The following is a 14,873-nucleotide window of genomic DNA, read 5'->3' on the forward strand; positions in this document are numbered from 1 at the left end:
TCTTTATTCACGTAAATTGTGTAGCGGTTCTTCGTATGTTTCTATCATCCTGCTGTTGGGCAGTTGATGATCTGTTGTCTTCCACAGTTCTTCCTAATCGTCAAGTCTATCGAAGCAACCGTATCCATAACGATACAAGAATATTGTAATGGACAGCGAAAGCGAACATTAGCTAATCTTCGTCTGACAGATTTGATATAGAAAATCCGCTGTTACTATACGGAGGATTCTGATCCTGAGAAAGGATAGCGAAAGGAATTGCTTCCCGTACGCTCCGTTGATAACAAACTGCTTCGAGAGAGATACATTGTTCATTTAACGACATGGTGTTGCTGGCCGAATATGTATGTGTAGTTCATAGGAACGATACTATTTCTGCTCGTTCAGGCACTCTAACCTATGCTATAGCGTTTTTTCATCCTATTTGACCCTCTCGCACCGCTTAAGGCAACGTCGACCAGCCGGTCGTAGCCCGCGTTGGAAATAGCTTTTTGTTTAGTCAAATTTGCTGTTGTAGTCAACGGCCTTTGACGCGTTTTGCCAGTTGTTCGGTACTGTTGTTAGCAGTGTAACTGAGCACTCATTGTCCATGATTGTTGAAAGCCTGTTGAATTTGAAAAATCGAATTTTACAACTATTGAAATTTTTTGATACCTGTACTGTTTCAAAATTGAATAGACGTCTATCGGTATGGGTATGGGAAGGTAATGCGCCTGAAAGCAAGCGGTAGGGTGCATCGCTGCGTTATGCATCCAAAACGTTTGCGTGTATTTGGAAGCATGCAAAGAAATGTGTGTACATTTACCTGGCCTTAGGCTGCTTATCCTGATAGGAATCAAACTCGTCATAAATCGACAATATTTCATAATGTATATGGTTTTCAGCAAAAAAAAAAAAGACAAAAGTGTTTAAAGATATTATATTCTTGCGCAGGCATTTCAACAAGGCGAACGGGAACGTTAGTTGAAAGAAATGAAGACATGAAACCTCGTTGATCCATACTTTACTCGAAATAAACTTTCTGCACTCACTTTTGAGCCTATTTCTGTGTGTGGAGATACAAAAAAGAGATCTCACATAAAGGCAATTTCCTTGTAAGAACGAATTTCTATTTGCTACAATTCAGTATCCCGGAAAATATTCACTAGTTAATGAAGTGAGTATAACTAACTTGAGCTTGACTAACATCTCGTGCGTATTGCAGGCTGCGCCTGCTGGTTTCGAGGCGGACAAAAAACTATGGTAAGGCTCAGAGAACCACTAAGGCAACCAAAATCACTGCTCACTAAAGCTAACAACAGGGTCCCAGGCTAGTTTTCAAAGACAAGCAACAGCTTTCAAGTAACTCTGAGGAAGTCATATTTTAAGCCCTGCAACCCATCGAGCTAAGCCCTCCTAATGCCAACGCTGAGGGGTTTTGGCACAAGGAAGGACAGCCGGGAGAAATGTTGCAAAGAAAAAAACTTTCTTGCGAAAGGGACAAAGACAGGGAGGAACTAAGAACGAGCTACAGTAAACGGGATAGCAACAAAATAATTTCCTAATTTTCAGCCGAACAGTTATCAGGCAATATTTAAACAGTTTCATGAGTTCGTAAGACCTTATGTTGGGTGGTTATCCCGAACAGAATCCTCCACACGAATTAACGAACCTAATCTTACTTAGCTATAATGGTATATATTAGTTTTCATTAGGTCTGATGGCACGTCCGCCGACAGCGTAGTGAATAACGTGCTTGCCTTCTAAACTTAGGAGACACGCTCTTGGAATCCGAGCGTGGGCACACTTACTTTCGAGCTGGAAAAAACCAGTTGTCTGATGGGGTGCCTACTAGCGGTGCCGGACGTAAAACTGCTTCTGCCCGAGGGGAAACTCCTAACGGGGGCATGGATGAAGTGTATCTACGAATGCAGAAATCGAAAGGGAGTCCGATAGCTTGTCTTGCGTGAGGAGCTAGTGTATATCCCCTATATTCTTCTGTAAATGAGACGAAGTCCATTGGTATGCTATGTATGTTGCGGAAGACTGCAGTAGACGTGAGTCTTGCTGCTACTGCTGCGCCGGCCCTTGCTGCTTTTGCCGCGTATTAATGCCGCGTACATGTGACAGCATTCGTGGTCGTCTGCCGTAAAAGTGCGAGTTAGAAAAAAACGCATCCCCAACCCCAGCAGTAACAGTTAGCGGCAGTATTGTGGAAATGAAATGCTAAAGGCTTCGTTATGTTTCTTAAACGGCTCGCCGTTTGATCCGGTCTCCATCGGTTCAAAGGCGACGACGACGTCGTAGGATAGCCAACGACGTCGCCGAGTCTCACCATTCTCCAAACCATCTCACCAAACGCATTAATAGCTAAGCTTTTCAAATCCTCTTTGGTGAAATCTCCTCCAGTAGCTTGCTGTCACTGTCGACAGTATGTTGGCTGAAGGCTTAACGAAAAGGCCTACTGGGCCCGTTGCTGCTTAAGCTAACCTGGCCTTGCGTAACTCTCCGAGGCTACTGACGCACTTGCATGAGCTGTTCGCCTCCCGGCTCCATTTAAACGGATTAGCACTGAGCAGGGTTCACCCCTCCTCTATTCGGGACCAATTCGAACGGCGATAGCGACCTTGCAGGCTTTAAGCGAAAGCTAGTCTCTGCCTCTTGCGTCTTACACTAACGTGAACGAATCGCCGTCGTGAAAGAAATGACAGCGTGCACCATACGTAGAATAAGTGTCTTTTCCGGTGTATATGGTAGTTGTGGGCCAAAGCCGGCAGTAGCTATCGATCAACCTCTTTTTAGTGTAAGTTATTTTTAAATGTTGCGCATCTTAATGAAATAACGCACGCGTTCGCACCAGGCAGGTGAAACGGTGTACATGATAGAAAGCGCCGGAGTCGTAATCACGATCCTCTACCTGTCGAATACCAGCCACCAATGCTAACATACATACAAACAGCTAACACCTGGTGCATACATGTTGAGAGATTTACTTCCATGTCGAATCGTACTGCGTGCCCCGCTAGAGGCACAGAAAAAACATGGAAACGCTGTTTCACTGGAAAGGGACTAAACATGAACGACGCAATCTGTTTCCTTTTTTTTTTTGCTTGCAGAGAGTACACGGTGACGCATTATCTAGATGTTTGCAAGTATGTATAAAGGGAGAGTACGACTGGTTGATTTATGGCGGGCGTTTTAAACGGGGGTAGGTGATGACCACGATCTATGAGAGGGGTCTGGTAGCTCTACCGAGCAGCGTGTGGATTGTGAGGAGTCGATTAGCAGTTACTCGAATTAGAGTAGAAGGATTTGAGTAGTTAAGAAAGCCAACTATACGAAGTCTTTCCAGCAGTCAGCTGGCAGTACTTCACGGCTAGCAAACGCATACAGGTACATATAGCTCGCCATAGAAGAGCTTCCAAACCTCGCTTGTCCATAAGCTGATTAGAAACGATATGTAAGCTGTTTAACGCTATAAGGACGCATGGCTTTATCACGTTAGATTAACAGACAAATAGGTCTTATTAGCTCTGCTGAAAAGGTTTAGTCTTTTATTTGCAATTTTTTTCTAAATATATTGCTCACGTGTCACCATACTGACCGAAATATTGATAAAATGTTACAAATCAAATGAGCCTTTAAATAGAATATCAGTGCATGAAAGATGCTCTCCTAAATCGCTTGCAGCTTCTAAATTTGCACGTGTTTTTTTATTGTGTTTTGCAGCCAGCGAAAAAAAACTGCTGGCTGGGACGTATTTCAGGACCCCCCACCACCTGAAGAGGACGACACGATCAACCCTCAATGGATCGATGTTTCTCTAAAGATCACGAAAGTCATTGTCTATTTCATCACAGCCTTAATCGTCCTTAGCAGTTCAATTGCAGCGAAAGGTAACCAGTTGTGGGAAAATCTGATCCTATAGCGTCTTTCTTGGCACTGTGTTATTATTCAACATGGGGAACGTTTGTCGTTCAACTGTGTATGGAACGTTGTCTGCCTTTCTCGTAAACTAAAAAAAAAACACGTATTCTAATAATATTACGTATTTGAACCACGACCAGACCCAGACAGAAAGCGCATGCATTATGTGCATACATTACAAGGGTGATGTCGTAAGTGTAATGTACGAAAATGATCTTAAATGTCGTATTTCCAATTTGTATTCCGTTATCAATCTGCTTGTTTGCGTCCAGACACGGTGCGCGTCATTGCATGTTTATCCTTTACTACTCATCTATGCATTAAACTGTCAATATAACTATATCTACGATCGGCTGCACCTTTTCCCAATGGTTCAATAAACTCGTACATCCTGTCACTGTTCTTCTACCACCCTACGTGTGCCCCAATGACGTTTTCCCACTTGTGTGTCTTACCGTTCAGCTGTTCCCATCGCTGTCTGTCTGAGGCTGGTGTCATTCTTTATAAAGCAATGCCGGTTGTAGCATGAACAGAAGATGGCACGTGGCCAAATGAGTTTTCAAATTTTGCCGCGACAAGCGAGTAAGATAGGTACCATTTTTAAGAGAAAGGAACATCGCAATGCGTGGCATTGCCTCAGCCGGCTAAGATCAATAGCGGTGAACCTTAGCCTCTCCAAGGGACTTTTCTCAATATCTGTGTGTTAAGTAAGATGAGATACCAGCTAGGTAACACTGGCTGTTGATGTAGATGTAAGAGACAGAGAGAGAACGGGAGTAGCGGTCTTAAATGCGATGCCTAGCAAGGCGCACATTGATCCAATACCCAATACGACATTACAAAAAGCAGCTGAATAGAAGAAGAAAAAGATAAGTTCAAAAACACGCCAGTCGAACACGCAAGTTACATAGTCGTCGTTTGAGTTTTCAAAAGAATCTGAATTGTCTGACGAAAGCGGAAACGCAGGCTCCAGAAAATGAGTTACAATTGAGACTTACGGAGTCGGTACCATCGTTGCTATCGTTAAAGTCTAGCCGCAGCGAGCATATGAGGTAGATAGCAATAGAAGAAATGGCCGAAGAAGGCACAGTTTCCCTGGGCGCTGTCCCAAGCCGGCCTCGTTGGAGGTAGAGGGCAGATTGCGCTCTGTCACAGATATAGAACACTTGTCGTCCAACGAACGCCGGCCTGAAGTAGTGATCCTCTGAAAAAATTAACCCCTCTTGCCGAAGCGTACTGATAGGACAAAATGGGTTGGTCACAAATGCGCTAAGTGTAACCACGGTAAAATGAATACTAATACATAGGTCCACCGCATGGCTCAACGGCGTCGCAATATCACAGTCTCTCCAATGGATAATCGATCTTGCGATTTAATTTTTACGATATAGAATAAAAGTTTTAGAGAAGGAAATGCTTTAAAAATGGCTACACTGATAGCTACGCTAAGGAAAAGATTTCAATCAATGCATTCGGTGTACAGAGACGAATGGTAATATATTAATTGGTGGGGAATAGTGTTAGCCGGAAGTCAACCTCGAGCACACAAAAATCTATCAGTTACCGATTTATGCAGAATCAATTATTTTAAATAACATATCTCAGCTTTTTTTGCTCGTTTATTTTATACCTTGTGTGGAAAAGGAGTTAAGTATATATGCTGCCGTTGTATCAGCTGATGCTTGTTATCATCAAAGTATATCTTACATGCCCGGGTGAACATATTCGTGAAGTTAGCTACTATGTGCTCTCAATGTACCTTGTCCATAACTAATCCATTTAAATCGAGGAAAATCCTTACGATGAAATTGCATCATGTGTTACTGTAAAATTTACCGAATATCGCCTGAAGCCGGGCTGTCAGATCTCATCCATGTCATCAATTTCATCTATTCCATCCACTGGATTCAAATTATTACCGAATTTTTGCCCGCCTTATTTTTTTGCCCTTTTTACTGATATTTCATATACTTCGTAATTATCATATACGATTGAGGTTCTATTTCAAGTAGTGCGTTATTCAATATCTTTCTGTTACGTCCAAAAACAGTTACCACCTTTCGAAAACACCGTACAAAAATATTGTAGATGCAGTTAGGCAGACGTTCATGCTCGCAAGGCCACCTTACGATGCATCTATGTTTTTTTTTTCGGCTCCACTCGTCAGTGGGGTTCCGGCCAGTTTCACTAAACAACATTTCATAGATTAGAATCAGCCCTGCAGGTTTCGATATCATACTTACCTCTACTACATTTCAGCCTTTGGCCGGTAGTTTTCTATGCCCCGTGGCCTGAAGCCATCAAAATTACTATTGATCTAGATAGATCTTTCTGTTAAGCTAGTTTGTTTTAGATGACATCCTGCAAGGCGTTTGCGGGTCATGTTGTTCCCCCTTTTTTCGCGGATTCTCCGAGTATCCTTGAGCTCACAATGAGGTTGATTTAGATTACACTGATGACAAGCGAGTCCGTCACTTGCCACCCTCTAATGGTTACTGCAAAAAAGCTGCAGCATTCCCACTGCCGCAACAGAGATTTTCTGTAAAGATTAGATAGGATTGTGGCACTTCATTAGTTATAAACTGAGGTCACTCACGCTGAAACACAGTCAAGCTATTCAATTATGTTCAATGACGAGAACGATCTATTGTGTAAACATGTCGGTGCAGAATCGGGTTCATAGTGAAAAATGATCTCTCCTATAGGGTCCAGCACCATTAAGCTTAACGCCATCAACCGAGTAGCAATATCCCCTACGTGACCCTAACAGTGCTGAAATTCGTAATCAGCACAAATCCAGGTACAATGCACATAACTTTTAAAGCCACAGTAAAATATCTCAACTTCCATATGAATTAAGTACTACCTCCGCTTACATAAATACCGTCCTATCTTCGATGGCTTTACTCATTTTCTGGATATTGCCTACGTATACACATTTACGCAGCAACCCTTTTTTGCTTTCCGATTGGTAGCGTTACGACATAGACACTCCCATCAAGTAACGTCTGTATCCTTAACCTTAGCAATCGTCGCGAACTGTTGACCGTAAGGACAAAACTGAAATAGCATCTACAAAACTAGCTTCAACTACCACTGCCCCATTGAAGAAGGCGGGAAAGTTAGTATGTCCAGTACAAATCGTAGCACGATACAACAGCCTGTCAACATACTATTGTGGTTCCTATGTACCTTATTTGTTGGTTTGTTCGGGCCGAGGGATTCTGTCGTCGCATCGATATCTCGTATATCAGTATAACGGTCCGCGGACCTACGCTGGCCTGTATCCGGGTGTTTGTGACCTGGATCCCGGCTATTCTAGCGTCGATTCCCGTTATGGCAAATGAATAGTGATGCTCATGGGGTCTTCTGTCGATACTTCCGTAGCTCTACTTTATTCGCCTTTACTGACACATGCCAGGGTGGTAGAGGTTATATTTAAACCGAGCAATGCAATTGCCGGACGCCTGGGCAGCAATTTGCCTTTTGATCGACGACGCCTTTCCACTTTATTTCCGGTTGTTGATTGTGCTATTATAAGCATGGCTCTTCTTCTGGCCCGGTTTAAGGAGGGACAGGATTTCAGGTCTGTGGATTCCTTCATAATGCAATGTGACTGAGTTGGCTTCCCGTGTCTGTCGAGGCTCGGTCGACGCGATGACAGAAGAGCACACGGCAACTGGCTGATATTCTTTCCTAGCAATGTCGATCCTCACCTAACGTTGCTTGACCATGCTATTCTATCCTTGCAAAAAGGATATCAGTCATTTCTTACTCTGTCACAGAAAGTAGCAACGTATGTAAAGCTCAGTTAGAAACGAGTTGTCCAGTAGGTCCACATAATCGGATAATATTGTTCTTACCATCTTAGTCCTTGTAATTTTTTTCATTTTATACAGGTTGGTTAAAAACTCAGTCGCACTTATCATGTACATAATAGGCTACTTTAAAATGATCATACAAGTTTTCTGTAAGACTCAAGAAAGTTGGAATTAGCAACCCTTTCCCAGACGAATTTAAAATAGGACTGCCACTTTTGGGGCTTGTCGTGAATACACGTGGCAAATTGGACTTGCTTAAGTAGTCCCCTACATATACGCTACATATCGCATTCCATATTCAGCCAGCATCGGATGAAATTGTAGTAGCTTATTTATAATATAAATGACACCAAGTCATATAATTAGCTTCCTAACAAAGGTTGCACAAGTGTGTGCTTATGAACGCCTAAAACAAATGGCGGGAATCTTACGGACAGAAATTGCCCAGGCCTTCAGGCCTAGTTCTCTTCTTGCAGCATTATACGATCGTTCAGTAGGAGGAACCACAGCACTATCACGTCAGTTATTTGGGCCGTGTGTATTATTGATTTCTGTATCAGATCTTCCTATGAAGGTACCCGTTATAGATGCAAATTATCCTTAGTTTACCATCTGTTTAGAGTTATGTTGTAGTAGGTTGCGTTGATAGAAATCTATGCGTAGTATATATTAACTCTGGCCTGCCAGCCGGGTTTCCCGGGGTGTGGTTACTTTTGATTTTTGCATAATAATAATAATAAAGATTATAATTATAACCTAAATGCGTACGTACTCTTATTAACAAATACGATTGTCTGTTTTTACTCGTACAGGCACGCTACTCTTCATCACTTCACATGTGGGTCAGAAGGCTGTGTCGGTTTGTCGTCAGGGGCTCCCGGTCGAACGCGACAAGGATTATGAAGCAGCGATTCCATCTGTGGAACGTGTGGCCTGGGTGTGGTCCCTCTTCCTCGTCCTTATCATGCCCGAACTCTTCACACTATTTCGGGCCGGCAGGGTCTGCTTTTTCAAGAGTTACCGCCCGCCAAGTAAACCTACGTTTATTATGGTAAATGTTCTATCACGTTAGCTAATGGGAGCATTATATGGTATAAATGAAGTACGTAATAGCGTTTTTAATGTTCAGCCCTGAAAGGGGAATCGATATATAGAATCGGTTGCATTCGTCTGCTTCCGAGTCCTTTCTTCGGTTTCGTGCGACGTGCCCTCTTTCTTACCTTTATTGACCTCCAGACCATGACGATGTAAGAAATCGATCACTTCGAACGATTTAAAGACCTGAGTTATTCTATGAATGGCAATTCCTTCTTATCATTGCTGGGCCTCAGTCACCGTAAATTCCGACATACGCAGATGCTTGCAGTAAATCGTCGGCAGTATTAGTGCAAGCTAAATCGATTACCGGCAAAGAGCATCAGGGGAGTGCATTCGGGTAGCGTGCAAGGAAGCAGGCTCATTTCCGCGTTGGGTGATATTCCTTTATGCAAGTTCTGAGCTGCACGCAGAAAGATCTGCCATTATAGACGGGAAAATATGCAGAAAGACGCTAGATGCTACGGTAAAAAAGACTCAAGGAGACTGCTATTAAGGGTGCAATAGCAACAGTACTAGTCGTTGGTACCAGAATCTTACCTGTCCTTCAATATTACCTTTTCAATGCTGGTTTTTATCATCACAACACCTGTCGCCTTCAACTAGTCCAACGTCATCGACATTTGCCCGTTGAAGGAAGCTTTTTTTTTTTGTTGTTCGTTGTCCGAGCCACGCTGTGGTGCCTGCTCTATATTTCCGTGATCATAAATCTGTTTCTGAGCTCGAAGGCATAAAGCGCTGTTTTCTATGCTTTGCGAAAGTAAGCCGAACGTAAGAGGCTAAAAATAACCATAGGATTCTGATTTGGGACGCCTTCTAAAGCCTTGCATGATATCATTGGAAAATGGGCACAGCTATACTAGAATCCGGCCGTTCTACGCTTGTACGTATTTAAGCTAACATATGTATAGATGCAGGCTTGCCGTGCGGATCGAATTAAAGCGATCGGTAACACAACTGTGACCGTTGGCTGTTCGTATTAAATCATACGTTGACCTATCTAGCATGAGAAAGATATGAAGTTTGATATTTAAGTTTTTGCATGGAAACGCTACTAGTGGTAACTATGAACTATGTTACAGAAGTGGTTCTATCTTATAATGTCCTTCGTAAATACTGCGAGACGCTATACGTGTGCACTAAATGTAAAAGCATGCTTAATTATCAAAATAATGGGGGCTAATAGTCGTCTAATGTAATGTCTAGAGGCAATTTTGGACGTGAAACTCGAGGCATATACTTGATGTGGGATTAACATATTTGCATTATATATGTGTGATAGCTAACATTGTTTTATGGACGCTGTTTATTCGGAATTATCTAGTTGGCTTTTTTTTTCGAAAAAACTAGTTGGACCGTGACTGCACCTGCACCAACAACGCATGCAGTTACTCCGTATTCGTTGACCGCTCCTAACTTACAGATGTTTATGTGTCCTGTAAAAATAATTGAATAGAATATGCCCCACTTTACTGGCAACACCATAATCCTATAACTGTAGAACTTCCGTGGATTCTGGACAAAATACTGTGATAGGTAATTTTTGTATCCATCCATCCATCCATCGAAACGAAATTGACACTGTTAAGTAAGTTCTACAAAGACAGAAACAGATGATTGTCTGATGGTGTAAGATACGGGCTACATGGCGAATACCGTAAAATTTTCCATCTAAGTTCTTCCAATTTTCGCGGAGTAGCGTAAGATGTATGTGATATGGCATTGTCATGGTGGAGGGCAACTCCTAGCGCACGACTGCTTTCCAGTGCGATCGTATGTATACGTAGCATCATCTTTGGTGGCGTCAGTCTAGGCTTTGCCACAGGCTGTGGAGCATATTTCTTAGACTTTGTTTCTCGCCCGTGATTAACTGCGGTAAAAATGACTCGATTCTGTTGGGATTTCACTAAAATTTCGTGGACCGAAAAGCGATCGCAGGGAAGCTTTTACTCCAATTAATTTGGCATTCGAGCATCGAGCTTTTTTCTTGCAGCCGGCTTTCTTCAAATAGTATATGTTTAATTCCTTGACGATAAAATTGGACCCGCTTAACTGTTGCAATGTTTTCATCAGCTGGTTTCGTAATTGGTCGACCCTTATCTCGAGAAGCCTCTTCACATCGAGATCACGAGCAAGAGAGCAACAGAACCATCTTTAAGCCGTTTCCGTCGACGATGCATGTTTTATGGGCCTGGACAGTGTCTGTGCCTTGAATGTACTAAAACATAGAGAATGTTTGCAATATAAGTGTGAATGAAGACAGTTCGGCACATCCATCAGCTTATAGATAATACTAATGGCGACACGGCACAGCTAACGTTGGCTGACGTAGCTGGAAAACCGTCCATAATTTTCCGCTAACGGAATATGTTCATCCCTCTAGACGACAACAACAACAGCGATGCTCTCGACATCCTAACCTATATACTGTTTTTATTTTACACACTTTGGATGACACACACAAATGAGGACTTTGGGGTTTTGCTTTGAAGACTCTATTTAAAAACAACCTACAGATTCAACGAAATTCTTTTGCATGTGTTGGAAGTGTCATTCCCGAATACACTCATCAATCACCACGGTTGCAGCCTTAGTTTGTGATATAAACCAGTCTCTAGTCATCCTCAGTATACTCCTTTTTAATACACAAACAACTTTAATAACAATCGTGTGTCAAGCGATATTGGTGGGTGTCAATTCGTTGAAGTCTTATTTAAATACGTTATATGCAAAAAAATTACATTTTAACTGAGCTGATAACTAGCCAAACGTCCTAAAAATGGTAAAAAAAATTATTCAAAAGGACTAACTTCTGGAACTTACCTGAACAAGTAATATTTTCAGAATGGCCATTAATTAATCCATGAAACATTTAGATGTATCAAAAATGCTTAATAAATCAGGCTTTCTTCTAAAGCTAAGAACAGCAATTGCATGCCCGTCAAAGTACGTTAGCTACCCCATACCTGGGTATAATGTTTGGCTTTTTTTTTTTTATTGATTTTACAACGAATCAAGTTGGATACCGCAAGGCTAGACAATAGGCGAAACAAAACGTTTTGATCAACGTTCAACGAGAGAAAACCTATTTTAAATTGGCCTCGCTTTGCGCCGTCTTGGTTACAGCGAAAATTCCATTATATTGAAATAACTTATTTAAATCGCATTGAAATTTACAGTGTAACCTTTTCTGAGTACCCGATAGCGTAACACTGTTAGTTGCGTTTGTTAGTCGTTCTCTCGTAAGGTATACGCTTTGCTTGTTCAGTGATGACTTTGAGCAAAAGTAGCTGATTTGGTCGGTTTCGTAGGTGTTGATTGAATGAATGCCAAATCCTAGGTTCCAAATGGCGATAGTTGGTATTCTGGGCTAAACAAACTTCAAAAATATGTGCCGTATTACTCGGCATACAAGTGGGTTCAGCTGATTACATTTAATACAGTAAAAATATGCCGGTTTTTTCTAACAAAGCGTGTGGGTATCCCCTCGCAAGCGCCGGCATCAGCGTCGTGGAAACTGCTGCAAGACGTCCAGGCTGTGCCAAGTGTTGGGGCAGGAAGTTTCATTTTTTGAAAAAAAGTCTACCATTTTTAGCTGTGTATTTCAGAGCTGGCAAAACTGCATCGACGTTGCAGATCTCACGAGCAATATGCGGCAACCTTTTTCTCTTATATAAATAAAAAAAACGTTTACCTTCTTTATGTACCGTCTTTCCTTGAATACAGCCCTTCGATAACGACTCGGATGCATACAAACTCGACTTAGTTAATAACTAAGTCTATCTTTTATATGACTTTTAAATAACTAATAAGACTAATCAACTTTCAGTCACTTATAGCTTTTCCTCAGACGCCAATCAAACCAAAGTTGCAAATTCAATCAATATATTTTCCAATTACAAACTTCATACTGTTATAAATACACTTATTCTGTGTAATCCTTAACGTAGCTTTTTTGGAAAACAAATTATAAAAACAAACATGTAAGCGATAATTTCTGTTTGTACCCTTTATCTCTGTTATCTCTGTGATTGTTTCATTCCTGTTTATCTCGCAAACAACTGCATCCCACAGAATGCGCCTACGCACTACTTTTTTTTTTTAATCAGCGTTGAACCTGACACAATGATTAGTCTATTTTCGCTTTACTTACATTTTAATTTCCGGTAGCTGACTTCTCTACTCAAACCTAACGGCAGCAACAGACGTTCACGCAAAGCAAAAAACGTGCTTAAAGATATGTTTTAGATCGTCCTACGATGGAATACGTCACAACCGCGTGTACAATGGCAGAAGTAAGAAAGCTGTATCGGTATTACATTAATCATAATATTAGTGGGTTATCGGCCTGATGCAATTATGAGTCATGATAACCGTCTAGCTACGGCATTTCGTAGAGCCTCTGCTGGCATATCGGGGCTATAAAAGGTGAAGAGACGACTATCCAGGTATGTTGGTGATGCCGGAGGCCTGAACTCTTACTAGGTTGCACAATGTCGTATAGTCTTCCTTAGCTCTGTTGCTTCCTACCGGTCAACTACCTTTGTCCGGTGGTTTTTTAAGCTGTTCGTTGGAAATCATCCCTCTGTTCGTCCAAATCAACGACTATATTCTACTTAAATCCAATCCACCATGACTCAATCGAAACTAATACTCCCTAGTAAATAAGCTTGGCTAGCTCTTATAGATAATCAGGTCTTCTTTTCTGTATTTTCTGCCGCTGTGGTGGTAGTCGTACAACCTTTATAGAGCTGAGCTGAGTTGACTGAACCAGCCTATGCAGGCCAACTCGTAGCCACTTCCTACCAGTAGCTCCGAAAGGCAGAAATGAAAAGAACGGCGGAAAAGTGCGTGACGCGTCACTCTCCACTGGCTTACGCCATATTGGAACGTCTGTTTTGGTATAGCAAAGGAGCAGCGAAAGATCGAAAAGGAAGCAATGCTTTTTGCACTTAACTGCTATAGGTGTAGTTGTAACCGCAACCATACTGTTGGTCTCTATCGTAGTTCTGCCGAAAAAGCAGCCTCGACGCAATAACTGTTGCTGGCCAAAAGAATCTACGCGTGAAAAATTGATTGGCAGTTCCCCAGGTAGATAGAACGGGCAGACAGGGGACAGTGGCAAGACCTCTGCAAGTAAATGATCTGTCCTCATTTAGCAATTATAACAATAAAATAAAACGAATAATAACAAATGTCTCCTAGCAACACAATTTTCTGTTGAATATATGATTATCAAAAATACCATTCGCTTGGTTCAGATATTTCACATTAGTTTATTAGCGTACGACCATGCCTAGCATAGCCTAACATAGAAATAGCACAAGTTAATAATTAATTTCTCCACCATAAAACAGGCTATTTATATGCATATATATATATATATATATATATAGCTCCGAAATTACAATTTTTCTGTAGTGTTAGCCTTTATAAAATGGTAAAACTGAATTAACCCATGTCATCCACGAAACAAGTTTTAAGTTTTACAGCCGTTCGCTCAAGCAAAAAAAAAAGCGGTTAACCACAAACAGAGTGATAGATTGTGTCGGTCCGACTTATCAGCATACGTTACCCTTCTTGCTTACTCCATGTCACGCTTTTCGGGCCCTGTACGTCCTTATGGTAACTTTATGAGTCTTGCAGACTTAGTATTCCTTCCCTATATTATGGATTACTATTTCTCGTTTTTCTGGATGCTGCTGTCCATTCTCTGATCGGCCATCTATGCATATTACCTACCTACAGCACCTGTCTCTCGTTTCTCTCCTGTTACCTAAACCCTTTTCTTTACTCGAAATCTTTACAAAACCATCCGTTTAGGTAACTTGCCTTTCGCCTCCTTCGGCTCACTATCACTATCAAGTTTTTTTTGGGTCTGCATTCGGAATTTGTTTCTTCCTTTTTGTGTCATTACGACCACCACTAGCGACTTGCCAGTGATCCCGGTAATGACAGCGGTGTCGATGACGATCAAAATACGGACACATAAGGGCAAAAGCCTTTGAAAGTCCCTGACAAAGATCATACCGCAAAGGATTCAGCCGTGGC

General features: G+C 41.7%; 1 protein-coding gene across 2 annotated transcripts in view; it reads left to right on the plus strand.

Moving 5' to 3' along the window:
* kkv (hyaluronan synthase-like protein kkv) overlaps positions 1–14,873 on the plus strand; it is a 133,282-nt gene that overhangs the window by 14,498 nt on the left and 103,911 nt on the right. For both annotated transcript variants that reach the window (XM_022814597.2, XM_086975892.1), the window contains exons 2-3: positions 3,709–3,875; positions 8,540–8,778. In XM_022814597.2, the coding sequence (XP_022670332.1) occupies positions 3,709–3,875; positions 8,540–8,778 (406 nt within the window). The remainder of the gene's footprint in view (positions 1–3,708; positions 3,876–8,539; positions 8,779–14,873) is intronic.

The sequence above is a fragment of the Varroa destructor genome, unplaced genomic scaffold (genome assembly GCF_002443255.2).
Source record: "Varroa destructor unplaced genomic scaffold, Vdes_3.0 BEIS01000007.1, whole genome shotgun sequence".
In the NCBI taxonomy this organism is placed as follows: Eukaryota; Metazoa; Arthropoda; class Arachnida; order Mesostigmata; family Varroidae; genus Varroa; species Varroa destructor.